General features: G+C 51.8%; 11 protein-coding genes across 11 annotated transcripts; 4 read left to right on the top strand and 7 right to left on the bottom strand.

The window, feature by feature from the left end:
- Window positions 1-282: 282 nt before the first annotated feature.
- Window positions 283-4,066, bottom strand: RHO25_012229 (uncharacterized protein; the record flags this gene model as incomplete). Its single annotated transcript, XM_065603500.1, has 9 exons — window positions 283-526; window positions 576-767; window positions 817-1,317; window positions 1,371-2,955; window positions 3,011-3,218; window positions 3,266-3,577; window positions 3,631-3,690; window positions 3,743-3,953; window positions 4,005-4,066. 9 exons carry the CDS (start codon window positions 4,064-4,066, stop codon window positions 283-285), a joined length of 3,375 nt encoding a protein of 1,124 aa, XP_065459572.1.
- Window positions 4,067-4,623: 557 nt separating this feature from the next.
- On the top strand, window positions 4,624-5,672 carry RHO25_012230 (uncharacterized protein; the record flags this gene model as incomplete). Its single annotated transcript, XM_065603501.1, has 4 exons — window positions 4,624-4,956; window positions 5,013-5,094; window positions 5,142-5,232; window positions 5,282-5,672. 4 exons carry the CDS (start codon window positions 4,624-4,626, stop codon window positions 5,670-5,672), a joined length of 897 nt encoding a protein of 298 aa, XP_065459573.1.
- Window positions 5,673-5,924: 252 nt separating this feature from the next.
- RHO25_012231 (uncharacterized protein) lies at window positions 5,925-6,122 on the bottom strand (the record flags this gene model as incomplete). Its single annotated transcript, XM_065603502.1, has 1 exon — window positions 5,925-6,122. One exon carries the CDS (start codon window positions 6,120-6,122, stop codon window positions 5,925-5,927), a length of 198 nt encoding a protein of 65 aa, XP_065459574.1.
- A 1,434-nt stretch (window positions 6,123-7,556) lies between these two features.
- RHO25_012232 (uncharacterized protein) lies at window positions 7,557-11,453 on the bottom strand (the record flags this gene model as incomplete). Its single annotated transcript, XM_023603632.2, has 10 exons — window positions 7,557-7,791; window positions 7,854-8,045; window positions 8,101-8,715; window positions 8,769-10,182; window positions 10,236-10,328; window positions 10,377-10,557; window positions 10,614-10,928; window positions 10,979-11,038; window positions 11,087-11,294; window positions 11,347-11,453. 10 exons carry the CDS (start codon window positions 11,451-11,453, stop codon window positions 7,557-7,559), a joined length of 3,420 nt encoding a protein of 1,139 aa, XP_023454857.1.
- A 756-nt stretch (window positions 11,454-12,209) lies between these two features.
- RHO25_012233 (uncharacterized protein) lies at window positions 12,210-14,004 on the top strand (the record flags this gene model as incomplete). The annotated part of the gene is made up of 3 exons (XM_023603633.1): window positions 12,210-12,303; window positions 12,354-13,034; window positions 13,088-14,004. The coding sequence occupies 3 exons, from the start codon at window positions 12,210-12,212 to the stop codon at window positions 14,002-14,004; spliced, it is 1,692 nt and encodes a 563-aa protein (XP_023454162.1).
- Window positions 14,005-14,369: 365 nt separating this feature from the next.
- RHO25_012234 (uncharacterized protein) lies at window positions 14,370-15,620 on the bottom strand (the record flags this gene model as incomplete). The annotated part of the gene is made up of 3 exons (XM_023603634.2): window positions 14,370-14,533; window positions 14,588-14,746; window positions 14,801-15,620. 3 exons carry the CDS (start codon window positions 15,618-15,620, stop codon window positions 14,370-14,372), a joined length of 1,143 nt encoding a protein of 380 aa, XP_023454163.2.
- A 110-nt stretch (window positions 15,621-15,730) lies between these two features.
- Window positions 15,731-15,985, bottom strand: RHO25_012235 (uncharacterized protein; the record flags this gene model as incomplete). The annotated part of the gene is made up of 2 exons (XM_065603503.1): window positions 15,731-15,805; window positions 15,857-15,985. The coding sequence occupies 2 exons, from the start codon at window positions 15,983-15,985 to the stop codon at window positions 15,731-15,733; spliced, it is 204 nt and encodes a 67-aa protein (XP_065459575.1).
- A 1,686-nt stretch (window positions 15,986-17,671) lies between these two features.
- Window positions 17,672-19,303, top strand: RHO25_012236 (uncharacterized protein; the record flags this gene model as incomplete). Its single annotated transcript, XM_023603636.2, has 1 exon — window positions 17,672-19,303. The coding sequence occupies one exon, from the start codon at window positions 17,672-17,674 to the stop codon at window positions 19,301-19,303; it is 1,632 nt and encodes a 543-aa protein (XP_023454165.2).
- Window positions 19,304-19,520: 217 nt separating this feature from the next.
- On the bottom strand, window positions 19,521-20,030 carry RHO25_012237 (uncharacterized protein; the record flags this gene model as incomplete). The annotated part of the gene is made up of 1 exon (XM_023603637.1): window positions 19,521-20,030. One exon carries the CDS (start codon window positions 20,028-20,030, stop codon window positions 19,521-19,523), a length of 510 nt encoding a protein of 169 aa, XP_023454160.1.
- Window positions 20,031-22,005: 1,975 nt separating this feature from the next.
- RHO25_012238 (uncharacterized protein) lies at window positions 22,006-23,034 on the top strand (the record flags this gene model as incomplete). Its single annotated transcript, XM_023603638.2, has 1 exon — window positions 22,006-23,034. The coding sequence occupies one exon, from the start codon at window positions 22,006-22,008 to the stop codon at window positions 23,032-23,034; it is 1,029 nt and encodes a 342-aa protein (XP_023454511.1).
- Window positions 23,035-23,561: 527 nt separating this feature from the next.
- On the bottom strand, window positions 23,562-26,113 carry RHO25_012239 (uncharacterized protein; the record flags this gene model as incomplete). The annotated part of the gene is made up of 2 exons (XM_023603639.2): window positions 23,562-24,454; window positions 24,625-26,113. 2 exons carry the CDS (start codon window positions 26,111-26,113, stop codon window positions 23,562-23,564), a joined length of 2,382 nt encoding a protein of 793 aa, XP_023454512.1.
- Between the last annotated feature and the right edge of the window lie 139 nt (window positions 26,114-26,252).

Here is a 26,252-nt window from a genome sequence, read left to right on the forward strand (position 1 = left end):
AGGGCCGATGCGAAGAACTCGGAATATAGCAGGCTGCTGTTTCGCAGGTTGCGCTGCTTGGTGCCCACAGTAGAGTTGCCTGCTGCTAGCATGGGTGTTAACTGAACGGAGGCCGCCCAGTTGCCTTGATGACCGCTTGCATGAGTCTACTGCAAGCCAACGAAGCGGGTGGCTTGCGTTGGCGGTGCATGCACTCAGGCTAAATTGGTCTTTGGGGAACCCAATCGTACCCATCCCACTGTTCACCGGTATGATACTGAGCTTGATCTGAAAGCTCCCAACTCATTTGGACCAGAACGTGACCAGTGCATCAAAATCAGCCTCACGCAGCTCACTATCTGGTTTTGCAGTCGCGTGCTTCACCTGCCGACGCAATTCCACAGCCCGCTGGAAACACTTGACGGCCGGGTCTTCGTCGTTCGTTGCAAAATAGGATTTCGAGAGCAGGAATGTCGATCTGGCTATCTCGCAGCGATATGATTCGGGATGAGCTTCCCAAACTGATAAGGCTTCATACAATAATTTCCTGGTGCCTCACTGTCAGCGTGGCTTTGCTAGGCGTGCGAGCTGCTCACCTTGCAGAAATGTGGTCTTCTCTGCGTACGCAATGTTGCGCCACCTTGTGGCAAACATCAGCAGTCCGATGATGCTTCAGCCCAATAGTTGATTGGTACTGTTGAAGAGCCCTTCTATGGTATGACTCGCTCTCCAGTCGCTGACGTCTGTCGAATTGCACGTTTCCCAACGCGTGCAAGAATCTACCTGTTCTTGATACATTGTCAGCTTCGCCCGAGGTCGTTTCTCCGCTATGCTTACTCGAACGACTCGGTGTCCATGTAGCCGAATTTATCTTCTCGGGCTCGCAAACCTGATAGCAACATTTCGTAGGCCTCATCCAGTCGATTGCCCAGCCAGTATAGTAGCCCGAGATTCACTACAGGAAACGAGGCCATATGATCCTGGAAATTCGTGAGACTTCTATAGGTCTTTATCGACTTGTTGAACAACTTCTCTGCTTGTTCGACAGAGCCTTGCATCATGTGCCCAATGCCGCACTCGTTGTATGCTAGCGCCAGTCCAATGTCTGGCTCATCGCTGGCTTGACATGCCTCTTTTTTCATTTTGAGGAACATCTGACTGTGAGTAGCACATGCCTCTTGATCATTCATTGCATTACTGGTGGCAGCTAGAGCAAAGCTAATGTCACAAAGAAGCGTAAGTACACCGTCAGTCGCACGATCGAGGTGCGTCGCTATAGTCAATGCGGCATCGAGGAATGGCTTGGCAAAGTGAGGGTGGCCGCTCTCGTACTGCCACCTGGAGTTGAAGTCAGTTCTCAGGCGTTTCAAATGAACCAGTTTCGTACTCACCATCCTGCCTGACGCAATAATTCGGCTAATTTGGGGTCGGCATTGACCTTGCCATTCTCCCCATGCGCTCCCTCGTAGTGATTCTTGAAAGCAATGACGTGCGGATAGAGCCTGGCACGCTTACCCCAAAGGGCTATCTTATGCAGTGTCTCTGGTGTCACCTCAGGCCACGAATTGTACACCATTGCGACCGCAGCTGAGCAGATTTGCTTTTGGCGCTCGACCGACATCCGTGATCTGATGGTTTCGCGCAGCAAGCGATGAACAGAAAGCATATGTCCTTCGTCATCGAGCTTGCGCCTATTCACGAGTGCGGAGCGAAGTAGTTCTGCTCTGGCCTGAAAGTAGGCAAGTTTCGTTTCCGGGTATAGTGGAAGAGTCATGATGTCCTTTGGCGAATTCAAAAAGAGCTGTTCTTCCACTCCGCCTGGGTCAAGGAACGAGATGAGATCCAGAAGAACCACCGTACTGTCTTTGAGCTCACTTCTCCACCATATAGATTTTATGGTGCCCCTCGCGGTCTCGCGCTGTGAGTCGGATGATTCTTCCAGCAACCCATGACGTTCGTTATCATTGAGATACAGGTCCAGAAAGTCGTCCATCTCAAGGTATTGCTGACGAATCACACCCGCAATCTGCGCAATGGCGAGAGGAAGTCCGCCTAGTGTTCGTGAAATCTCACAGGCCTGTTCTTCGGAACCTCTGGCTCCCATCTTAATTAGGCACTCTCCTCCTTCGGTGTCTGTAAAAGGTGCCACGTCACGACCAATCGAATGAGAATCGAAAATGGTTTTTGCGTTCACATCTCGACTTGTGACCAGAATTGAACCTTTTCCATAGACTTGCTTCAGTGGTAGTAGCACGTTAATGTCATCCGCATTGTCGAAAACGATAAGCCAGTGTGCTTTGGTCTCGTTGAGGCTTCCGCCAGCGACTTCAGTGCGCTTGATGGGATTAGCTAGCCAGTGTTTTGCTAGCTCTCGGTTGACCACAGGATAATGAACCTCGGACTTTTTGTTGAGTTCTAGCTGAAGGGGAATCTGGCTGAGATCAAATTCCAGCAGCTCCTTCTCGTCTGCTCGAATCCAAAATATGGCATCAAACCGGTCGCTCCGCGAGTGCACAAATTCGAGAGCTATCTCGGTCTTGCCCACGCCGGGCATACCGCAAAGCGCAACATATTTCGGTCTTGCAGGGTCAGAGTTTGCATTCCCCGGTAACAAAACTCGATCCAGCACTCGGAGTTCCTCGTCGCGGCCAAAGAAGTGCTCGTTTCTTTCCATACTGTTGATGCTGATGCAAGGCAGCCTCGCTTGATAGTCCGAAGCATCGAATGTCTGCAAAATTGAAGACATGTCGAAGGTGTCGGTCCCCTGACCTGGGGCGTAGTCTGGCCGTACTACCTTATTGCCATTCAGCAATGTGCCAGCATCAACAGAACTCTGCGCCCTATTCGTGACGCGGGAATTGGATCCTCGAGTGAAGACGTGAGTTGTTGGTCGCGTCTGGTCTGGCTTGGTCGAAGGAGAGCCCATGTCATCGGCCTCGGCCACTCGATTTGGAACAATGAAGTCTCGGCTCAAGGCTTTGGATGCCATGTTAGCTGATTTCGCGCAAACAGCATTCGCAGAGATACATGCCCAAAATTGCATCTTTTGCAGACACTGGTGGAAGCCTGGCCTGCATGTTCTGGCCAGCATTGCCAAGCGGTGCGCGAAGCCATTGGTGAAAGTCATCGATAGAAACGTTCTGCTCGCACAGCACATCAACCAAGTCGCCATGCTGTAAATGTACACCGAGACAAAACTCATGGGCGATGCCAAGCTGCGCAGAGCCGTGGTCAATTATCTGTCGATGTCAGCATGTTCATCATGTTGGCGTGATTCGAAACTCACGGTGATAGACCGCTGCCTGTGGAATACTTTGTCTGCTTTGCATCTGGATCCTGTCGTCTCATAAACCGAGAGAACCGCAGCGCGAATGCCACTGTCTTCAAACCGCGTCGAGAGATCTGCTATCGAATGTGAACTGGCCACAAGTCCCGCAAGAGACTGCCTTGACAGATCACTAGTGAGATGCTTGAGAATCAAGGTTAACTTGGCGTGCATCGTGGATGGTGAGTGCGGAGTTCCGAGAAATATGAGCCCTAGTGTAGCAGTCACGATGTCTTGATGTAGGTTGTGCTCTTGGTTGGCGAGTACCAGTGCCTGTCAGCAGTCAGCAGTCAGCCAGCGCCATTTGACCACTCTTCTGAACTGACTTGTTTAACTACAATGCCACCCAAGCTATGAGCTACAAAGAAGAGCGGCCTTCGAGTCTCCTGTTCCTGCATCAATATCGTGTTTCCAAGTTTCGAGAAGAAAAGAACTGACGCTGTGCTGATTTCTCTGCTTCCGGATTGCTTGAAGAAGCAGCGCACCCTGTGCGAGCAGAGCTTTCCAGGAGAAACGAGCATCCAAACGTAGACGGTGCTCGAACGTCCATGCCTGTACCCGGGCACCAGGCCTGGAAAAAGTGGATTGCCATTTTTCTGGCAGTCGCTCGCCTGTAGACCGCGTCCCACAGCCAGGAACGAAGATGAGGCTTGGTCGTCAGTGTCGTGCCCGCTTGTCCTCAGACGGCGTATAAACCTACTCGATCTCCGTGGCGTCAAAGCCCTCATCGTTGGTGAGTTTCCTCAGGTACGGCCAGTCCATGACGGGATGGTCTCGAGTGTTCCAAGGTGACACATTGAGATCCATTCATGGCCGGACATAGTCGGTGTTTGCTGTATGCGACCCTCTCGAGCTGCTGATCTGGAGCTAGTCGCGGAACAGCTCAATAAGAAGCTACAAGTTGTGTGTCTCTCGACGAGGCGTTCTGTCATATGACGCTTGGGAATGCGGCCCAAGGCTACATCCCGCCGACGAGTGAATAACATGTCGAGGTGCGTGAGGGTTGGTTCAGCTGATCAGCCCGGACCAAGGGGACAGTAGCGCAGCCTTGTCTGGTGAGAAGTGTTTGCCTCGGCGGCACCCAGTAGCCAGCTGGAGAACAACAAGGCGGACCAAGTAATCGGGAAGAATCGCGCGGCTGTGACTTGTACATAGGCTGTACACGCCGCGGATTGTGCTGATGACGAGGGCTCGGGCGACAGCACATGCGACCGGCGAACACGTCAGGCTTGGCACAATACGTACCCGGACGCCAACCACGCGTGGGCAGGCAGGCACTACTCTCGATACATGCGTACCTCACCCTTCCTATCTCGCCCATGGCTGCTGTAGTCAGCCAAATTGATTTCCTCGGCCAACATGACTGTAGCGTACGCGGCAAGCCATACTCCCTGCGATATGATCCACCTGGCGACTTTCCGAGGACAAATTTCATATCTGTCTCCGAGGATGTATCGTTGACTGATGTGCGCGGGCGTGAGAGCGAATTTCATGTTCACAAACAAGGCTTCGGCGTACTATATTTGAATCCCATGATGGCGTACGAAGACTACGAAGACAAGCACAAGGTAGAGACATTCTACTTTAAACAGGTTGCAGAGGGCGTTCGAGAGTTGCTCGGTGCCTCAAGAGTGCAGATCTTCGAGCATGTGGTAAGCCGCTCCAGCTTGTTTCTCCTACGCGTTGTTTGACACTGGACGAAATGTAGCTTCGCAAGCGGCACGCAGAATTCCCTATCGCTACTGGTGAGCCATACAAGTACGATCAGCCCACCACTCGGGCACACATAGGTACATTCGGACTTACTTGTTCTACATGCCAGAGCTGATGCCAGTAGATATGACGCCTGCCTGGGCGACGGCCATGGCCGAACACATGAACGAGCGCAGCGGAAACGCACTTCCCTCGACAAGGTTCCAGTTCATCAAGTATGTGCCCTTCTTGCCGCGCCCGCATCACACTAACGGCCGCGTCAAGCATCTGGAAACCACTACGAGGGCCAATCAAAGATTGGCCGCTGGCTCTGTGCGACGCAAGTAGCCTGGACCAATCGGACATTGAAGCAATGGACGTCGTGCATAGCGCGACCGTGATTGAAACCTATCTCGTGCGACCCAACAAACACCAAAGATGGTACTACCTGAGCGATCAGACGGAAGATGAAGCGTGGGTATTCTTACAAGCAGACTCGGGAGTAGACAAGCACCTGGGTATATACACGACCAAACCCCGGGTAACCGACAGAGAGATGCTAAAAGATTCGCTAGGCGCGCCTCACAGTTCATTTCGACATCCTGACCACGAGCAGAGTCTGTTCCCGCGAGAGAGTATCGAGGTCCGCGCGATTGCCTTCTACCATGACACCTAGCCAAAGCACCACATCATAGCGAAGCGAAATTATCCAGCATTATTCCTAAATCCAGTGTACCAGGCCTGCAGCGCGGAAACTGGCCCCATCATTCCCCAGGCTGCCAGGAATGTCGTCAACTTGTCTTGCGCAATCATTGGATGTCCGCTGGATTGTCATCTTTCGATCCCATATGGTATTCGGAACGTCCCTATCCTCGTATCAGCCGACTCGCTCTTCCGACCGGCTTCCCAAAGATGAGCCCACATCAGACTACTGCTTTGCGGTATCGTAGACAATTTTGAGCGGAGCATTGCCGGCGCTGCCATCGACGATCATCCTGCAGCCTTTGCGCGCGCCGTATGTGATGACATGCTCCGACAACTTCGCGTTCTTGTCCGCAGGCCATACTGCGCGCCATGGCTGGTCTTGCTGTACGCTATGCGTGGAGGGTTGGGTCTGGGCTGGCATGGCAGCGAGTGGGTGATCTGGCAGGATGGTCGGATTTGACGACTCGAAATACTGTGCGCGTAATAAGCCGAATTCGCTGCAGCTTAGCCGTGGCAGCGTTGCACTCGTGATCATCAAAGCACAAGAAACTGTCGGTGTACGACCTATGGCAGACATGGCCCGGTGTGCCGAGCGCGTCCGGGAGCCGCAACGCGACTGGGGAGAAATTATGGCCTGATTCAGGGCCGCCCACAGTCATTTCACGAGGCGGTTAGGGAGGCCGCGGAGGTGGCTGGCATGGCCATGTCGGCTGGAAATGAGAAAGCGAGACCGGAATGAGACACGTTCGCCCGCCGCTCGGTTCGTCCTGATGACAAACGGTGTAACATGACCATTGAGCACAGTCGTTACTGCGCGACGCCTCGATGCCACGTCTGCATGCCGTGTCGTGCCGTGTCGTGTCGAGGTCACACGAACCGTGGAGGCGCAGCACAAACACGGAAGACAGAGACAAGATATACGCCCTGACGCCGTCGGCGTTCGGACCGGCCCGGTATTTGACCGCTCGTCTGTGGCTTCAGGTCTGCATGTGCGTCAAATCTGCAACACGTTACAACATCATCGTGTCTGGTCTCATTGCACTGTCTACCATGAGACCTTGATGTTTGACAAAAGCCATATATTGGGAAAGCCATGGCAATCTGATGTACGACTTTCGTCGGGGTACGCTTTACGCTTACTACTTACGAAGGTTTGCACTACTCGCCTTGTGCAGGCTGTGCGAAAGAAACTTAGCACATGCACATCGGCCGGTTTTGTAGTCCAAATCGCATCGTACCTCTGCAAGATCTTTGGATGAAGAAAAAGTACAGCAAGGCTAGCCTTTGTCGACGACAACGCCGCCGCGAACGAGTCGTTGCGATGCTGAGGTTCCACAAGGTGCACATCGCCGATGATTAGCATACTACTCCAACTAAAGACATCAAAGCTATACGATTATTCGATACAGTAGCGCGGCAGTATGAATATCTTCCTACCCACGTGAAGACGCTACACATGCAGTGTCAGGAATCTATCTCGAATTTGATGAGCAGAACTAACCTGAAGGAGGTCAAGACTTCTTAGGCGTTGTGCAGACATACTTGACGACTGACATTTCTTGCCGCCGTATTCGCACCGATGGCATTCACGACTTCGTTTTACTCGATGGATATCGGCCTGACTGGCCGCAATCTGAGTAATTGGTTCGCAGTACTATTGGTGTGATGGTAGTCACACTAATCTTGACGCTTGTCGATGTGATAGTGTGGCTAGTTGTACAGTATGGACGCGGCCGTACTGCCGTCAGAAAGTTGGCACTTGCTTGAGTATCTCGCGAGCCTGGGTCGAATACACAGAGTGTCACACGCGCTGCGCATCAATATTGCATAAGCTGATACCTCTTCGTGACAAATATCATCTAGACCAGAACACCACCATCTCGTCAAAATCACTGTCATCGGCTGTTGTTCCCTTAACGCCGCGCTGATCCTGAGCACTCTTCAGCAAGTCAGCTGCAATTCTGAGTTTCACAGACTGATCTTCTCCAACGGGAACCAATTTTGCTTTCCAATGCAAGACACGTGCTCGCTCTGCCTTGTAATGCTGCTTCTGCGTCTGATATATCTTATGTGCGTCCTCCAGATACTTCCTGGAAAAATATATGTTAGCGAAACGGGACATCACTAGAGGCGGGAAACCGGAAATACTGACTTTGCTTCATCGAGGTGACCTGTGCGATATTTGTGCTGTGCTACTTTGAAGCACATGTCGGCAGTGCGGTGATGGGTAGGGCCGACAGTCTCTTTGTAGTGTATCATGGCCCGCATGTGGTAGGAAAGACTTCTTTCCGTCTCATCCAAGGCGAGGTAGATATTCCCCAACGCATGCAGCAGCCTTCCGGTGCTATTTGCAATCAGTACTTCTTTATCGTTTCGCAATCGCTACTGTATGTACTTACAGCATTGATGACCGATCGTCCGGACCTAGTCTCTCCTCTCGCTCCTGCAGAGCCTGTAGCGCCTTGTCCCGGGCTCCGGCCGCATCTCCCAACTCGAGCAACGCGAGAGCCAGATTCGCGACAGCCAGAGTCCGTAAATTCATCACCATTTCCGGCAAAGGAATCGACTCGCACAGGGCGAGAGCCACTTCACTGCAACTCTTGGACTCTTTGTACTCCAGCTTGAAGGCATGGGCCACAGCTAATTCCAAATAAGCTATCGCCAGCCGTGGATCAGTTTGACAGTCGTCGTCTCCTAACTGCTCAATCATGAGTTCTTTGTACTTTACGTAGTTGTCGTACACTGTCTTGACATCGCAAATGTCTGCGGCAGACGTGCCAAGGTTTCTATAGGTCTCGGCGAGGAGGAAGGAGGTGTCGTCAGGACCATGTTCCAGTGCGCGTGAGGTATTGGTATGGCCGAGACTATTGAACAAGTCTGGTAGCTGTCGTGGATACGTCTGCTGTTTGCCATCTGTGTAGGCTTGGTCATGAGCGATGATCTTCTCAAGATGATTGCGAGCAACCCTGAAGCAATCCATCGCGTACAGTGATTGACCGCGCTCCTGCAAGTACCTGCAAGTGCCACCGTCAGCGGAGATACAACGTGAAGTCTCACATCTACTCACCAGCCGACCTCATTCAAGAGGGAAGCGAACTGTGTGTTCAACGCCAGTTCGTCTCTCACTTCATCTGACTGCTTGGAAAATCTGTCCTTGAGTCGAAGAGCATGTTGGCTGAGCTTCTCACACTGTTCCCATCTGCGATTATCCTGCCTAATGGCATCTGCACCTGCCACTGGCCAGAGTTTCGATAGAACTCGTACAGCAAAATGGAAGATTGGTACAATGTCAAATGAGCTGATCCTGAACAGAGCAGCATCTTGGACCAGAATGTTCACCGACAATGTCCTAGTCCTGCGATTGTGCATGGCAAGTGACTTTCCTGTCAGCTCTTCTCTGGCTTGCTCGTATTCAAAAGCAGTGTTCGGAAAATTGGCCGATGTGATCACCCCCAAGATAGGCTCGATGATATGTTCCTCCGAGATGTCAGAATCTATCAACGACAAGAAGATCAAGAGCCTACGACCCATCTTCGAAAGTTGCTCGAAAGCAAAGACAGTCGCTACTGTATGCTGGTAAGTCGACGTAGTAGCTCGAGCGTGCGAAAAGCCGTCGCTGCCTTCTGAAGGATCGTAGACGGCCAGAAATTGATCAAAGCTCAAGTCCCCTTTGAGAATAACGCCTGACATTTGTGTGAGGGCCAAAGGATATCCCCGCAATGCTCTGGCGACTCTGCTGGCCGGACCGGGTTGGTCTTCCCGCTTTGTCAATTTCATCATCAGACGGGCCCCTTCCTCGGTGCTGAAGGGCTTGAGATCGAGCCCGTCAGCAACTCCATACGCGCTCGTCTTCGCTTTGATATCTCGAGAAGTGACAAGCACCGACCCAACACTGCCGACAGGAGGCCAAAAGTCGTAAAGGACTTCTGGTACATCGGCATTGTCAAAAATCAGTAACCAGTTTGCTGTGTTTTCGATCAGCCTGTCATTCTGGTCACTGAAGCGCCTGGGACGATTCAGCCACCCTTTGACAAGTTCACGCGTAACAGCAAGATCCTTAGCATCGAGAGAGCCCTCTTCCACTAGACCCAACGCGACGGCAACCTTATTGAAGTCATTTGCAAGCTTCGCATGGTTCTCTGCTCGCATCCATAGGATAGCATCGAACCTTTCGGTGTGCGTAAGAGCAAATTCAGCGGCTGTCTGTGTTTTTCCTATTCCTCCCGGACCACATATGGCATAGGTTTTGAGACCTAGATCATGCTCAGGAAGTCCTGACGGCAAGAGATGATCTCGTATTTCTCGTAGTACGTCTTGTCTCCCGAGGAAGTGAAAATTGCGCTCATAGGGGACGTAATAGAAGGGTATTCGAGGAGACCAGGGATCCAATGAGACACCGTCGACGGCGGGTGAATTAATAGTGCTTTGTAATGCTAAAGGCGAAAACACTTGTGGGTGCATTGGAGCGCTAAGGCTTCGTGCTAGTGATCGTCAGCGCCAATGGCGCGGGCTCAACATGCGTGGAATGAGTCACCTGAGGAATGCCTCTGCCTCGAAGACCGGCTCCGAGTGCCCTTGCGCGACGATGAGCTGCTTGAGGCGACGATACTCGCTGATAGAAATTCTGCTGCAGGGTTGTGAGATCAGTAATTTCGAACCCATGAGGCGTACGAACCCGTCGTCTTTTGCGCTTGTATCCAATCCGCACGAAGTATGATGGCCTCCTCGCAGAAATCGTTGATGTTTTCGTAGACAGGACTATTGATATCGATCTCGTAAAGGCCGAAGTGATCCGTGTGTGAGTCGAGTAGCCTTTCACGTCCCGCATTTGTGGTCCCTGCCGCACGGCCTACAATCTTAGTGTTTGTTAGCGTATCGCATTTGCTTCGTACATTGGAAAAGCAGCAAGTACCAGTGCTTTTGATCTGCTAAATGGCAGCGACTTGGACCCTAGTTTCGCCTCCTGTGTCTCGTTTATAGACAGTATTGGTAACGCTGAGGCGGCGTCTTCAAACTTGACACACAAGGTACTTAGCTTTTCCAGGTCTTCTTCTGCATAGCTAATCCTGCGTGAAAAAGCCCTTCGCTGTCGTAACAGAGGAAGAGCTCTGGCCCATACAGGGGAACTCGCAGATCTTCCATGTGGTGTCCCGAGAAAGACTATTGCGGCTATCGCATTGCCCAACTGCCGTACATGGCTGAAATGCTTGGAAATCGACCGAAATGCCTAACGACGGTGAGGTGTGTCCGGTAATGTAGGGACTCGGGTAGACGAACTTGCTTGACTATGACACCCCCGAGGCTGTGCGCGATAAGCACCACTGGTGGGAGTTGTCCCTGATGGATTAGTTTATCTTAGCCAAACATGCGGCTACACATACGTACTTCAAAAGTGGTTTGCAAGCTCACGAGCGAAAGCACAAGCTCCTCCCCTAGGTCCAGAAGGGATTGCGGTGTAGCGGACAGCCCGCTCCGCACTTCATAATCGAAGGAGTAGATAGCAGTCTTTGACGCTGAGCCTTTTGGTAAGTTGCGAATCCAAATGCCCCACGAGGAACCTGATGCCCCAAAAGGCCCTGGAACGATGATGATACTGCAGATAGTCAGCCCCGACGCAGAGCGGCATCGCGTGAATTAATACTCACACGGCGTTTGCGTCTTCGCGCGCCTGAATGGTCTGTAATTTGGAGCCTTGTCGCTCGCGCGGGACAGAAACGCTCTGTGATATGGATGAGCTCGTGCTTGTAGGCATGTCCGTAGCCTCCTAGCGGTCGGTACCCGGCTCATAAGGACGACGGCGAGTAATGATCGGGCTTCATGCTGCAGTGCTTGTAGGAAAGCAGGATGCTTCACATTTACGAGACGAGACAACTGTATACAATACTTTGCGGGCGAGATGGAGGCTGTGTCAGGCCGCGAGGGCAAGCTGGAACCGCTCACATTGCGCCCCTCATCTTCCAACCGCGACTTTTGGCAAAGTCGGCCACCACTCCTGTCATCCCAATCACTTTGCGCCACGACACGCAGCTCTCTGCACGTTTCCCTCACGCTGATCTGGTGCCAACACCCCCAATTAGGGCCCAAATTGCCTGCTGACATGGCTTTGAAGAATGCCGCAGCTTATCACGATACATAAATCCATGAGGCGCAGTGCAGAGTCATTGTCAGCGATGCCACCGGTCAACATGGCAAACAGCCCTGCCCAGTGGGAGGCCGCCAACCACACCATTTTTGACTCACCTTACGCGACGTGCCCATGGCGCATCATGCCTACACGACACTGAAGGCTATGGCATATATGCACTGTTGGTGCGCAATGCTCATCTCGTGCATATCTGAGCTTTGCATGAGAACTACTGCATCCCAGCCTTCGAAGCTGCATTTGTGGAGGCGCAGACGGCCGAGGCTGCATGCAATCTCACACAACGAGCAGATATAGGATGCTCCCAGGTCATGCTGATGGATCACACCGAGCATTCCGATTTCTCATTCTGAGAGATGCAACAAGATGCAGGGCGCAAATCTCGACGAACTCACGAATATGCCTGACCATTCGCGAGCACAGACGAACACGAGCTTCCCAGAGGAAGATGTGGCCCCTCGTAGGTCTATTGCCCTGTTCATGTGACGCTGTCTTTCTCACATTTGCAAGGGACTCCCGAAGAGTATGCGAAATGCGTTGCTGCTTTCGCGCTTCTGAGGGGCTTGTATCACGGAGAGGACTACCAACATCTTGGGGATTTCATGATGCGACCTATCGGTCCCAGGCTTCATCGGCCCACAAGCGTCAATGACGAAAACCCAGCTCTGCTGAGGCCACCGATCATCTATCGATGGTCGCCCAATACCGAGCTACGCCGCAAGCACGTAAAAACCGTCGCAGAAGTCTCGCAAGAGGTTGATGACTTGGTGGGAAAGCATGGGTCGATGCTGTTTCTGTCCGGTCTCCAGAAGCCAGACTGGATCAATGCAATCGGAGCAGGACTTGACCTTGATCCCAGGTTTTTCCATGACCATCTCCACATCAAACCACCAATAGGCGCAAGGACTCTCTTCTCGATGCCTGCTCTGCCCTCCGCGAACGACAGTATCGTGCGACTGCGATACTTCACGATTGGTGAGCACACTGCTCTTCCTAGCGGCACAAAATTATCCAGGCTCCGCTCAATGGGCTCAAAGGCCATGGAGCAGTATCGGAGGGCTCTGAATAGCGAGCACAACTCGAAGCAAGGGGACTCTATTGTTCGCCTGCACTATGTCCATTCTCTGGAATATTTTTCGATCATGCAACAGATGACGATCGCTGTTCACAGCACCGGAAATGGCTTCAAAGGTGAGTTAAGAGCAGCGCGAGTCTCAATCACATAGAGGATGACCGAAGCGAAGGGGTTGCATGGATCGACAGTGGCCACGATCTCGATCAAGGTCCGGATGGACCGTGGAGTAACTCCGCCCATAGTTGGAGACCACGCTTCCTACCCACTGCATTGCACGCTCCTCGAATCGCACTGGAATGGCAACATTGTGCGACTCTGCCACAATCTACCGGGCTATTGATGCAGACTGCATCGCACCTTTGTGAGAACTATGGACGCTCGTTAGATGACGAGATTTTGTGTCAGGATGCGTTTTACGCCATCTCAGACTTGCTCCAATATGCCGCCGCATCAATCTGTCAATACTTAAACTTGCTGGATTACACAGTTCGCAATGCAACCATACATGCTACATCCAAGGCTGGTAATTTCGACGTCTCGGACTTGGCATACCACCGGCAATCGCTCGACGATGTTATATCTGTGCTCAAGGAGAATCTTCGCGCTGTTCAAGCGCGAGGCCACCCTGCTTGGCCTCAAGCTGCAGTAGGAGAACGTCTAAATGAAGCGGACAGAATCGCAGCATCTCTACTTGTCGACTACCAGGAACTGCTTTCTCGTGCTCAGACTCTTGCCGAGCGATGCAGTAGCGACATGCGAAATATCATGCACCAAGCAGCGATTGCGGAATCGCAGCGTTCATTCGTACAGGCCGAGAAAGTGGGACAGTTGACGTGGCTTGCTTTTCTGTTTGTCCCTCTAACTTTCACCACATCGTTCCTGGGTATGAATCTCGAGGTATTCGGTCAAGGGACGATTCCGTTCTGGGTATGGTTCACCATCACGCCACCTTTGGTAATGTTTGCCTTCTTCATGCCGCGACTGGCCCGTCAGGATTGGAAAGGTAACAAAACTGCGCGACCGGCTGCCAAGCCTGATCCCCATCCAGGGAGCCAGGAGGCACAGCAGATGCGACATTCGGTATGACTGTTCACATGTATTTTACGAACGACATTCACCTGTTTGATCCATGTCCTGTAGCACAGAAGTTTGACCGTCCATACTTTGACTTCTTGATGATGAGCAGGTTATGCCCGGGACCTTCTTTGTATTGAATCACGAATCGAAAAATTGACACCTCATGCGACATGACTCCGGATAAGGCGCTAGCGTAGCAACGAGCGGTCTCACGTGTTGCATTCGCATTTGTCGGAATTCAAACCAGAGCGAGTCAATGCGCTATGCTGAGATTTTGTCACAGAAGGCAGCAAATGTGGCAGCACAGAGATGTTCAATAACTGATCATCAGATGAATGCACGACTTTACGATTTCTTTTGCCTTCTGCGGTTTACTATATTACCCATCTTCTCCACCATGACGCTGAAGTCACCCCTTCCTCAACGCTTGACTGCTGCATCAGCTTTTCTCGCTCAATGAGATGTATCTCCGAAAGGTCCATAGCAGACAACGATATTGGCCGATCTCGGAATACGAACAGGGCGAGCAGCCACAGTCCTATGGGTTGGTTAGCAACGTGCAACTCCGCAGACACGTAGACACAGTACTCACCAATGAATATCGCAATGTCGATGTAGTATGTCAAAAAGCTGGAGACGCTCCACTTCCCAGGAAAGAAGACGCTATAACCCGAAGTGAGAATGACGACGATCAGTGCGAAAAGTGTCGTCCACGCCACATATGGCTGGAGCGGACTCTTGTAAGGCAAGCCTGTCAATTGAATCAGCATCATTCAGGTAAGAGCAATTTCGACTCTTCACTTACGATCACGACTGATGCCTTGAAGTCGCATACCGTGAAAGAATTGCAAATACGTAACACAAATCACCAACCATCCCACAAGGCCAGCAATCGTTGTAATGTTGACGAACCATCCGAAGACAACACTGCTACTGCTTCCGAGCGCCAAGTAGACTAGTGGTGTAAAGACCAAACTCGCGGCAACAGACAAGTATGGTGTTCCATATCGGTTCGTCCTCAAAAACCATTTTGGAGCCTGTCCCTCCTCGGCAAGCCCATAAAGTGTCCTAGACGCAAGGAACACACAAGCACTTCCACAGCTGAACGCACTGGTGCAAACAACAGCGTTGATGATGCTTGGTAGTACCTCGATCCCAGCACGCTGGAAGGCAATAACAAAAGGGCTCTGCTCTGCAGTCCCCGTCGACATCCCCAGATTCGGATCACTGGACGGCACCAAAAGCCCCACGACAAAAATCGACAAGACGTAGAATATCATCACTCGCCAGAAAGTCATGCGGACAGCATTCGGAATGACCTCTCTCGGATTCCTAGTCTCGGCACCTGCGAGAGCAATGACTTGTACGTTGGCGTAGCTGTACGCAGCGCTGATGAGCGTCGACCAGAATCCGAGAAACTTGCCTGTATTGCCAGAGACAAGATGTTCGTTGAACGGGCCAGGAGACTTCCAATATCTGAAGCCTATGCGATCGTGATTTGGTCCACCTCCAAGATCGACGACCATGCCGGCGATGATGAGACTGATGATGAGGGAGATTTTAAGGACGGCGAAGAAGACTTCGCTCTCGCCATAGACTTTCACAGGACTGAAGTTGAGTGCCATAGTAACAACAATGGAGACTGTAAACCAGACTGCGGGATTGATTGACGTGTTCCAGAAATTGATGACTGATGAAGCATGTCAGCACTGGAACTGCCAGCACTATCTTCACACTACAGCCCAGACACACCCGTTGCAGCTGCAGAGATCTCAGCAGGCGCTGTGATGGCCATTGTATACCAGAAGTTCTGTCTCATATGTCAGCACATTGTTTCTCGTTGCCGTCTCGAGATTCCCACCCATCCTGTCGCGGTTCCAAGCGCTGGCTGGACAAATTTGGTGGCATGTCTGACGAAGCCGCCGGTGACTGGCACGAAAGATGAAATCTCTCCCGTCATGAGCGCCACTGCCCATGTGATGAGGCCCATGACGATGTATCCGAATAGTGCACCAACAGGTCCACCAGTGGCGATTGCTTGTCCTGAGGCGAGGAAGAGGCCTGTTCCCTTACGAGATAATCAGTGAAGAGGTTGAAGGGGATGACTGGTGCTGAGATACAATCATGCCAGCAATCGCTATCATGTTGATGTGCCGTCGCTGTAAATCTCTTCGAACACCATTGTGCTCGTCAGAGGCTTGAGGATTGCTTGCTTCTCCCCTTCCGGTTTCAGCAGCATCAAGCTCGACGCTCAAGGATGGTATTTTGGCGTCCAACATGTTGGGGTCGGGATGCATGCTCAAGAAAGAGTGTCTTGAAAGGCTGCTGGGCTCAGGAAGTATGGGGTTCGATCATCTGAACTATCCGTGAAGGAGGATCTTGAATAGTTAGCATATGAGAGCAATGCTTGGTTGCAGATCCATAATTGGTCAAGCCTTTATCATCGTATGCTTGTTGGCAGCAGTTCGCCGGAGGATTCGGCTTCCTGCAAGCTTCACGAAGCTTCGTACTCAGTTGGCCGCTTGGCCGAGCCGGCTGCGATAGGCGGCAAAGGCCTACTCCAACTCTGCATCTAAAGTTGCCTGAGACTTATGTGATGACTGACGCCTCGGGAACAAGGCCATGTCAATGGAAGATTCGTTCGAGCTGTTTGACCTCAAAGTCGAGGTCATCTGCCCTCCAGACGCGAAGATCTATTGCGGTGCGAAAGAAGGCGATCACTTTTACTTGCGTGGGGAGATGCTACATCTACCAGAAGGCCAAGGATTCAGTATCTATAGCTTGTGTAAGTTTGCGTTCAAAATCATAGGTCGAACCCAGCTCAGTACCGCTACAGCAGCCGTGTTGCCGCTTCTGGCAGCCAAGCAGAGACAGACGCATGCCAATGATTGGGTAGGTGGATATCTGTGCCGATCACCTAGTATTGCTAAGCATGGCTCCAGATGTCGACCCATGCTCTTGTTGCTTGTCCGGATCCGTATTGTCCTTCGCAGTTGAAGATTACCAGAGTTGGTAAGCGGCAGTTCAAGCATAGCGAGACGACCGCCGTGCCACTTGGTATGTGAGTGACATGGCCGACATGAGTCAAATGAGCGATAGTGGAGTACAATGATGCGTTGCGTAGAGACACGATGAGCTTGTGGACATGTGTGTTTTTGGAGAGAGACTCAGAGTGTGAGTGGTCGTGTGAAGTCAATGTGTCAGACCGCGCGACAGTATGAAAATCGAAAAAATCTTCATGTGGTGTTCTTGAACTTGTTGCAAAGAAGACGACATGTGTGAGGGGTTGTTCTAGGTAGAATGTCAGAGAGAAATGGTATGCGAAATTGGAGGAAAGTGTGGTATTGTATCCCAGCGCCAGGAAAGGTCCACCGTATTTCTTACTTCAATTTGCCTCTTCAGCAACCTCACCTGCTCAACGACACCGGCCAAGCTCGGCCAAGCTTATCGCCGGCCGTGTGCAGTAGTCAGTGGACATGCAGTCCCATTGGTCTCGGGCGGAAGCTGATACATGCAGCTACAGATCGATGGACTTCGCTGTCCTCGACTGCATACCTGGAACTGAGGCTCGTAGCTCGCCATTACCACGACTGCTCTGAACAGACCTGTGAGAGGCAAGGCTGACAGTTGATCAAGGCAAGAAAAGATGTCTTCCTCATCGGAGCCCGACGTCAAGATGGCACATGTCAATCTCATGACAGACACAATTGTAGCCAACATTCCTGAGGATGGTCTTCGCGCAGTATTGAGATCAATGCTGGCCGTTGATCCTGCAATTACGAAGGCATTCGAGGATAGAGCCCGAATTTACTTGACAAAGCAAGCCAAGTCTCCCGGCCAGGAGATCTTTATGAATGATGGGGAGAAAATCAGGCTCACGTCAGGCTTCCATGAACAGCAAGGCAGGATTCGAGCGATGCTGGGATGCGGGCTGTGCTTCGAGAGCATACCATTACTGGAGCACATTGTTGAGCAAGCATCGGATCCGGCGATATTATCCAGTCAGAATGGGATCCTGGGTCGAGCGTTGGCGAGTATTGATGGAGACATCATCCAAGCATTGACGGCTGTTCAGAAACTGCTGCTTGTTGCTTCAGGTTCGAGGCGGTTGAATGAGACTGAGATTGTACCAATTTCTCGACTCCACCAAGCATTGGTACACGGCCAGAAGCGGCTGTCACCAAACGATGATTATCCTTTTGCACGGAGTTTGTTGGCCCTGCAGCTCTCACAACTACTGCCCGGGACCTCAGAACAGGACGCTCTAGCCTCTGACTCGGTGCGTATCACTATATCGCCGCTCTCTGAAGCCATTGAGACCTTCACAGTCAACGGACGTGCCCTGCCACGCCTCTTCTCCGGTCTTTGGCAGCTCTCAAGTCCCTCCTGGGGCATCGCCACACTTAGCCAGATCAACGCGCAATTCCACGAATACTCTTCCCTTGGATTCACAGCCTACGATATGGCAGATCACTACGGCGATGCTGAGATCCTCTTTGGCCGCTTCCGCTCCACATGTACAAATCCCAACGCCCTCTTCGGAGCAACCAAATACTGCGTCTTCACTCCCATTGAAGTTACAGCAGAGGTGATCTCCGCTAACATCATCGAGCGTTGTCACCGGATGCAAGCGTCTCACATCGACTTGCTCCAATTCCATTGGCAAGATTATAGCGACCCCAATTACATCCTTGCGCTGCAGTACCTTCAATCAGATTCTCGAATACATGCTCTGGGTCTCTGCAATTTCGACACTAAACATATGCTTAACGCCATCAACTCCGGGATCAGAATACATACCAATCAAGTGCAATTCTCTTTGATCGATTCGCGGCCCTTGCATTCTATGGTGCCCGCTTGCAAAGCTCACGACGTCAAACTCCTCACCTACGGGTCTTTGCTCGGCGGCTTCCTCTCTTCAAAATGGCTCGACAAACCAGAACCTCTCGACAACTTCTCGCAAAGTATCACGCCAAGTCAGAGAAAGTACTATGAGATGATTGTGAATTGGGGAGGATGGGAGTTGTTCCAAGAGCTACTGCACGTTTTGCAAGACGTCGGCACGAAACACGATAGGAGTGTGAGTTGTGTAGCGATGAGATGGGTGCTAGATGTAGCGGACGAAGTGGTCGGTGCGGTGATCGTGGGGACGAGATGGGGTGTCAGTGGACATGCGGAGGAGAATCTGAAGGTCTATGGGTGGAGACTGGAAGGAGAGGATATGAACAAGATTGAAAGTGTTCTCAGCAGGAGTCGAAGAGCAAAGATGGTAGAGCTTTTGGGTGATTGTGGAGGCGAGTATAGATGAACAGTTCATGTGCAGGAGCACGAACACAGATGCGCTCCTGTCGGATCGTCGTCAGACTTGACACTTGGTTCCTGAGCTTGGGGAAGAGTGGATTTTGTGAACAGAAGCGTAGTATTGACTTTTCTACCTATGCAATGCGACGATGATTGCAATCGGATCGACCACTTCTGTCCACCGTTTCCGAGCCTCCACTTGATATACAGGGTACTGAGTTGATCTAAAGGAAGTTGAGGATGTCCCAGTTGACAGAGGCCTCACGATCAGTCTCGAGTCCATTGTTGCCACACTGCATGGTGTTTTGAGCATCGAGCTTAGCCTTCCTGTATCCTTGGGTGGAAACAAATTCGCCGTGAGTGTATCGCGAGATCGAAGTAAGGATGATGTCAGCGACATCCTTGTTGCCAATGTAGACCTTCTCGTTGCTTGCGGAGCCCAGAGAGACGCGGAAAGTGCAAGTTCCAGATGATACGATGTTGGTTGGAGAGCTGGTGACCTCCCACTTGTTGCCATCGTTGGCAACGTTTTCGGCGAGTCTCTGGCAGTCGGACACCTTTGGAAGGTTCCAGCCGAGCTGGGTGCGCTCGTCGTAGCGGTCGTAGAATGGGGAGGCGCCGCAGAAGTCTTGGGAGTTCTGTCTGGCCTGGACAGCTGCGCCGACAACAGGAGCTGGAGCTGCGTTGGCGGCAGCGGCCAGGAGGCCAGCGAAGATGGTGGTGGAGAATTGCATTTTGATGAAAAGACTTGTTGTAAAGGAGGATGTGGTTTGGCTTCAATTATTGGGTTTGTTGTTGTGGTTGTAACGAGCGTCGGATGGAAGGAGTGTTGTGGTTGATGGAGACTTTGTTAGATGGGGTTGTGATATGCCTCTTATATCCTCTGCTGGTCGTTGTACTTCATCCTCTGGTCGAGACTTCTGGTCGTATTGTCCGTGCACATACTGGACCCAAATATGGTACACACCTTGCATCACTCTTCCGCTGTCACATCCTGAGACATTGTGAGCAGAGTGGCTTCTATACAGCCAAAGGGCTTTTGTCGGCTACTCTTGGCCACACTCTACCGAGTCAGGGATCCTGTTGATGTGAAGTCCAGAAAATCGTGCGCCTAGTTCTCCTGTAATTGAAGGAGCTTTCCATCTATGCATTTCCATGTATTTCATCGAGCGACCGTCTCCTCCGTGAAGCTCGTTTCATCTGCCATACCAGGACAGACAACATGCTACACCATGTTTGCCGATGTATCCTTCCCTAATCTGTTGCACTGCGATCCGGCGTGTCCTTCGCGAGCGAGACGTAGTTCAACTATGAGATTGCAGTTCCTGCTCCATCACTGTCGATCTCTCCCAGTCATTTCCCTCACCTTAAGTGCATCACGATAGCCAGGGGGACTCTGTAGCCTGACTTTGACGATTGTGGAAGACCGAAGACGAATTGCAGCCGGTTCTTTCATCTTCCTTGCCAGGGGATGGCTGTACCAAGTCTTGTTCTCGGAGCCAAGAGTCAATGTACTCATCTCGGCCTTACGATATCGTTTGTTGGAACATGTTCATGTTCTGGATTGCAGTTCTTTGCTCGATTCTTCGACAGACCGCCACCAATGTGCTGGGCTGCAACTTTGTAGCTCATCGTTGAATCGTAAATAGCAGGCTAGGGCGCATCCTACTCGCTTTGTGGTCGGCCCAGCAAGATCGATGCCAATCGCGGATCCTACGGACAGCCAAGCCATGTCCACTAAGGTACTGTACCCCACGAACAAGGACCGAGAACTCGAACGCTTGCTGATCTGCACTCACTGTAGCAGAGTCCAGACTCCTCGTACTGGGGAACTGCGGTGATCGTTCTAGATCTTGGCTCTGGCAAAAACAATGTGAGGGCAAGAATGTGCAGCAAAAGTCAGCACTAAGTCTCAGGCTGCGGAAGTGCCGGAAGCAGACGTAGTCGCCTTTTGCTGACTCGCCATATCATGTCACATCGCAAATGGACAAGCTCAGCATGGCTATTGCTCTGTAGGTACTGCTCATTGCATGGCGCCAGATGCTCGATACGCAGGGCCAAGCAGGCCATCAGGCGTTTTGAGATTCATCATCGCAACATGAGCCGGTAGGCATTCACCTGCCGTATTACTGTTTTCTTTAATTGCAGGTGGTAGGCCAAAGCAGACGATGTCGCACGATGTTGTCCGTAGTTGACCGAGATGGAAGCCGACTGGGAGTGCCTGGCTACGTTCTGGTATGGGTCTGGACTCCTCTTCTCATGCCGTCGCTCCTGCATTGGACTCAAGTCTCGTTTACAATATCTGACATCGACATCCGATGGACACGGGCTGGCGCTCTAGCTGATGGTGGTGGTCTGCTGGGCATCGGGATGTATCAGTTTCATCGTGACCTCATCGCTATTGTCAGCCTCGTGCCTTTTGTCATCCGGTGTCCACAGGCGAGATCCAGAACATCTCAGGCTTCGTTTTGCGTGGCTACAATGGATGGAGTTGGACCTCATGCCAGTTGTGTAGAGTAGAAGTCGAGACATGCATCTTCACAACAGTCACACGTGGCAAAGCGGGAGAACGGGCCGCGCGGGAGTCTACAGGCTAAATCTTTGACTTCTTGTGTAACCTCTTCGTATCTTGTGTAGCTACGTTGGATCTGCTTCGATGCATGGTTTACTCTCTTCCAGTCTGCGCACTGGGGGAGAGAAACTTTGAGAATGGACGTCTTCGTACCATGGCAGTATGACGTTGCACGCGATCCATACGGCACAATTTCGACGGCCTTGGGTTCGATCTTTCCAACCATTCTCAAAACTAAAACCGAAGACGTTCCGGCCGACGACTCCTCTCCCGCTACCAGTGACCATGATCTTCCACCTCCACACAATGGCGAGCTCAACAAGTCGGCCCTGGCAGCAGTTGGCGTAATTGCAGCCCTCAATCTTCCAGCTTACAGGTACTACCGCTCTCAACATACCCTCGCAGTCCTCGAAGCTCAAAATGGACTCCCTGGCAAGTGTGCGCGATGGGTATCCTATATCTCCAGCACGCTATCGCGGAACATCCTCGACGCCTGCGTGCGATACAAATGGTCGCAAAAGACGATTGCCATGACAGAAAACACAATGCTCTCCTATGACAGCATCAGAAGTGGCCGATGGTGGACTCTTCTGTCCTCGAACTTTGTACACCAGGAAGCCGCTCACTTCAAGGTCAATGTGTATTGTCTGCTCTGGTATGGGACTTCATGTGCTCGCGTACCGGGCGTTAGCTGGAAGGAAGTGTTTGGTTTGGCGATCGTGACTGGTTTGGCATCGAGCATTGCCACTCTTCTACGCCTCAAATGGCAGGGCTCATGGATCGAGAAAGAGTTCCAGGTCAGCAGAGGGCTGAGTGGAGTGGTGTATGGTTTCGCTGCGGTTGCAGCTTTGAATGCTTACCGCAATAAAGAACGCATGCCATCGGGGTTCTCATCTCGCATTCGCTGGATCATCTCACAGAGCATTTACGCGTGCGATCGGACGTTTCCTATGACGATAATCGCCAGAGATATTGCCGCCCTTTTTGGACGTCCCTACAATGCCAATGAAAAGGGCATTAATCACGCCGGGCACGTTGCCGGAGCAGTATCTGGCGTAGCCTTTTACTTCTTTGTGCTTTACAAGAGAAAGCGATCGCAAGCTAGCTGTATCGCGCCCGACAGCCATCCAGGTGACTTGAGTAAAGAGCATGAGAACAAGAGTTAATAGCACCGCGATGTCATCCATGACTCAATTAGAGACATCCAATACACAGCAAGCGACATCTTTCTTGACCTAGCACCGTCAGCTATCATGCGAGCGACCGAGCTTGGATAGTCGTCCCGTTGACAGCCAGAACAGAAAGAAGCAGGACAACGTTATAGAGAAGACGAGCATTTCAAGTCAAGGTCTCACAAATGTATGACAAGACCCCACCACAATTCTATATCGCGCGTTTTGATCGCTACACTTTCATCCCCATCGGAACTTCGTGCCGTCTGCAACCCGAGCGCCTCACAAGAGTCGTCCATATCAGAGAAAGAAGACAAAGGAAAGACGTCGCTCCGACCTCACCCACTTCAGATTCATGCACCGTCTCCACCTCGAGCGCCTAGAAAGGGCTGTCCAATACAGAGAAAGAGGAGAAGTGAAAGAGATAAACAATCCAGGATCAGAGCAGCAGTACTGCCAAATTCCTACCAACTCTAATCTGCTTCCAAGCTGCTCCTCGCCGCAGGTCTTCTCTCTCAGTCTCACACGATCCCCGCTGCCGCATCATTGATATACTCGCACATCAGATCTACAAACCTTCCGACACGATCCTCGCGATCCTGTACCGCAGTCTGGATCGCCAAAATAATCTGCTGGATGCCCACACCAATTCTCTTCTCTCCACCCAAGTTCTCCTGAATTTCGCCGATCGCTCTGTCCACATCTTGCTGCGAGAACTGGCTGGATTCACGCATAACATGTGCGAGCTCCTGCTGGGTTTGAAGAGCGGGGATGGCGATTTGTGCTTTGAAATAGAGCTGCAATTGCTGCATAACTGTGCGCTCGGAGGTCGTGGCCAGAATGAGAAGGGGCCTGTTCTTCGGGGGTCTGTTGTCCATCAAGCCCTTGAGGGCCGCCAGAACGGCAGAGCTAAAACGCGGGCCGACTGGAACCCAGTCGACCATGAGTTCTATGTTGTCAAGGACCAGCACATTGAGCGGACTCTTGTAGGCGTCTGTGAAGACCTTGCTGAGGTGCTGTATCTTCTGAATCTCGTTCATCCCAACCATGTCGACGGCCCGTACCAGCTTGATAAATGGAAACTGTGAATTCAGAGCGATTTGTGCGGCGAGTGCAGTTTTTCCGCTTCCGCGCGGACCATGGAGGAGTACGGAGTGGAGACGCGTCGTGCCTGTTCTGACTTGCTCAACAAAATCGCGACCGTTCCTCAGGATCTTATCAATTTGGGGGCCGTAGTGAATTATGCCACCCTCGACACAGTCTTCCAGAACTTCTTCGCTAACTCCAAATAGCGGTTTTACCTCATCGAGGGCTCCAAGGAAGTCGGCCATGTGGAGCTGCATGTCATTTATGTCATCTGATAGGGCGGCAACAGTGCCTCCCTTGATGTGTCTCTGCAAAGCAAAGGAGCTTGCTGTTACCTGTTAGCTTGGAGCGTGTGCAACTTTGGGAAGCATTGGGAAGAATTCGTAAGTGAGGCAAGATTCACTCCTGTGCTTCCGCGAACGGTCGAGCCACCATGCCAATCAGGGGGATATTTTTGGGAAAATGTCAGTGCAATAAATTCAGAAAGGGACCACTCACCAGATTTCACCAGACCACTGATCTCAGCTCCTGAGAAGTTTCTGGTCTGTCGCGCCAGTTCTGCCAGGTCAACATCGCCGCCGAGCTTGCCATTGGAACGCATCTTCTCCGTATGAATTTTGAGGATCTGCCTCCGCCCAGGCTCGTCAGGCAAGCTGATTTCCATGTGTACTTCCAAACGGCCAGATCGCAATAGTGCCTCATCAATCATATCCTTGCGATTCGTCATACCAATGAGGAGGATATTGTTCAGCTGCTCAACACCGTCCAGCTTGGACAGCAGCTGGTTCACCACGCTGTCGCCTACGCCTGTGCCGCCACCAGCACCAGAACCACGCTGCTTGCATACGGCATCCAATTCGTCGAAGATGATGATGTGTAGGCCTGATTCGTCGCCCTTTTCTTTCTGTTCCTTTTCTGCATCTGCGAAGAGTTTTCGAATGTTCTCTTCTGACTGTCCGACATATTTGTTCAAGACTTCCGGACCATTGATGACCTTGGGTTCGCGGGCATTCAGCATCTTGCCGATTTGACGAGCAATGAGTGTTTTGCCTGTTCCAGGAGGACCGTACAATAGAATACCGCGGACATGCTGGATACCCAGCTTCTCTGCCAGGCCAGGTGGGAAGATGCGCGATGCGAAAGCACGTCGGAAGATGTCGCTGAACTCCTTGTCCAGTCCACCAATGCCCATATCCTCGAATTTGAAGTCAGGCCGAATGACGGAGTTCGCAGCCGGCCGCCGCGTCGACCCCTTGAGCTGAAGTGGTGACTTGGCATCTTTGTAGAAGTTGATTTGCGTTTCGGGGGTCAGAATGCCTCGCGCATGTGGATGTGTTTGCTGCTGTTGTTGTCCTGAGCTCTTTAGTGAAGCCAGATCGACCAACTCCACAGTCTTGATAGTCAGGCGAAGCTTCGGACCACCTCTGAAGTCCAGACCGAAGCTTTGTCCTGGCGCAAATATCTGGTTGCGGAAGACCTTGACCACTGCGTCTGCGAGCTCGTCTTGGTCAAAGGGCGGTGCCTGCTGAGGTCTCGTGCCAGCGAACCCAATCTCGATGTCCATGTTGCCCAAATAACTCTGTGCGCCCTGTCGGAATGGGTCGTATGGCTCAACTTCCACAATGTCTGTGAGTGCAACCTGCATCCATGTTCGCTGGAAGTCGTTTAAACCGATCTGACCACGCTGTATTTGTGGATGAGGGCGCGCTGACAACACGTATTGCCCATTTATCATGATGTGAACATCCCCGCCATCTCTTGAAGGTCCGATGTCTTGAGGCGATACGGCACAAAGGTTCGAGAAGATCAGCTCTCGCGGAGAGGAGACAGGTTGTAGCTGCATTCTGCGTGCGCCACCTTGGTCGTATTGCTTTTCTCGATCGTGTGAGGAGCCGCCGGGCGGAGGTGGTTGTTGTGGGCGGACTGGTTGGCGCTGTCCAGGAGGGGCCTCTTTCCTACCACCGAACAGCGCATCGCGATTAAACATGGTAAGTGCGGGTGTTTCTGGGGAATGCCGAATGTGAGTTGCGGTCGTCGGCAGATATAGATGCTCAGAGTCGCGAGGTATGCAAAGTCGCGGAGAAACAGGAACAGGCACCAAGTGAAAGCGCAATACGTGTCGTCGT

Source organism: Cercospora beticola, chromosome 8 (assembly GCF_033473495.1).
Source record: "Cercospora beticola chromosome 8, complete sequence".
Classification (NCBI taxonomy): domain Eukaryota; kingdom Fungi; phylum Ascomycota; class Dothideomycetes; order Mycosphaerellales; family Mycosphaerellaceae; genus Cercospora; species Cercospora beticola.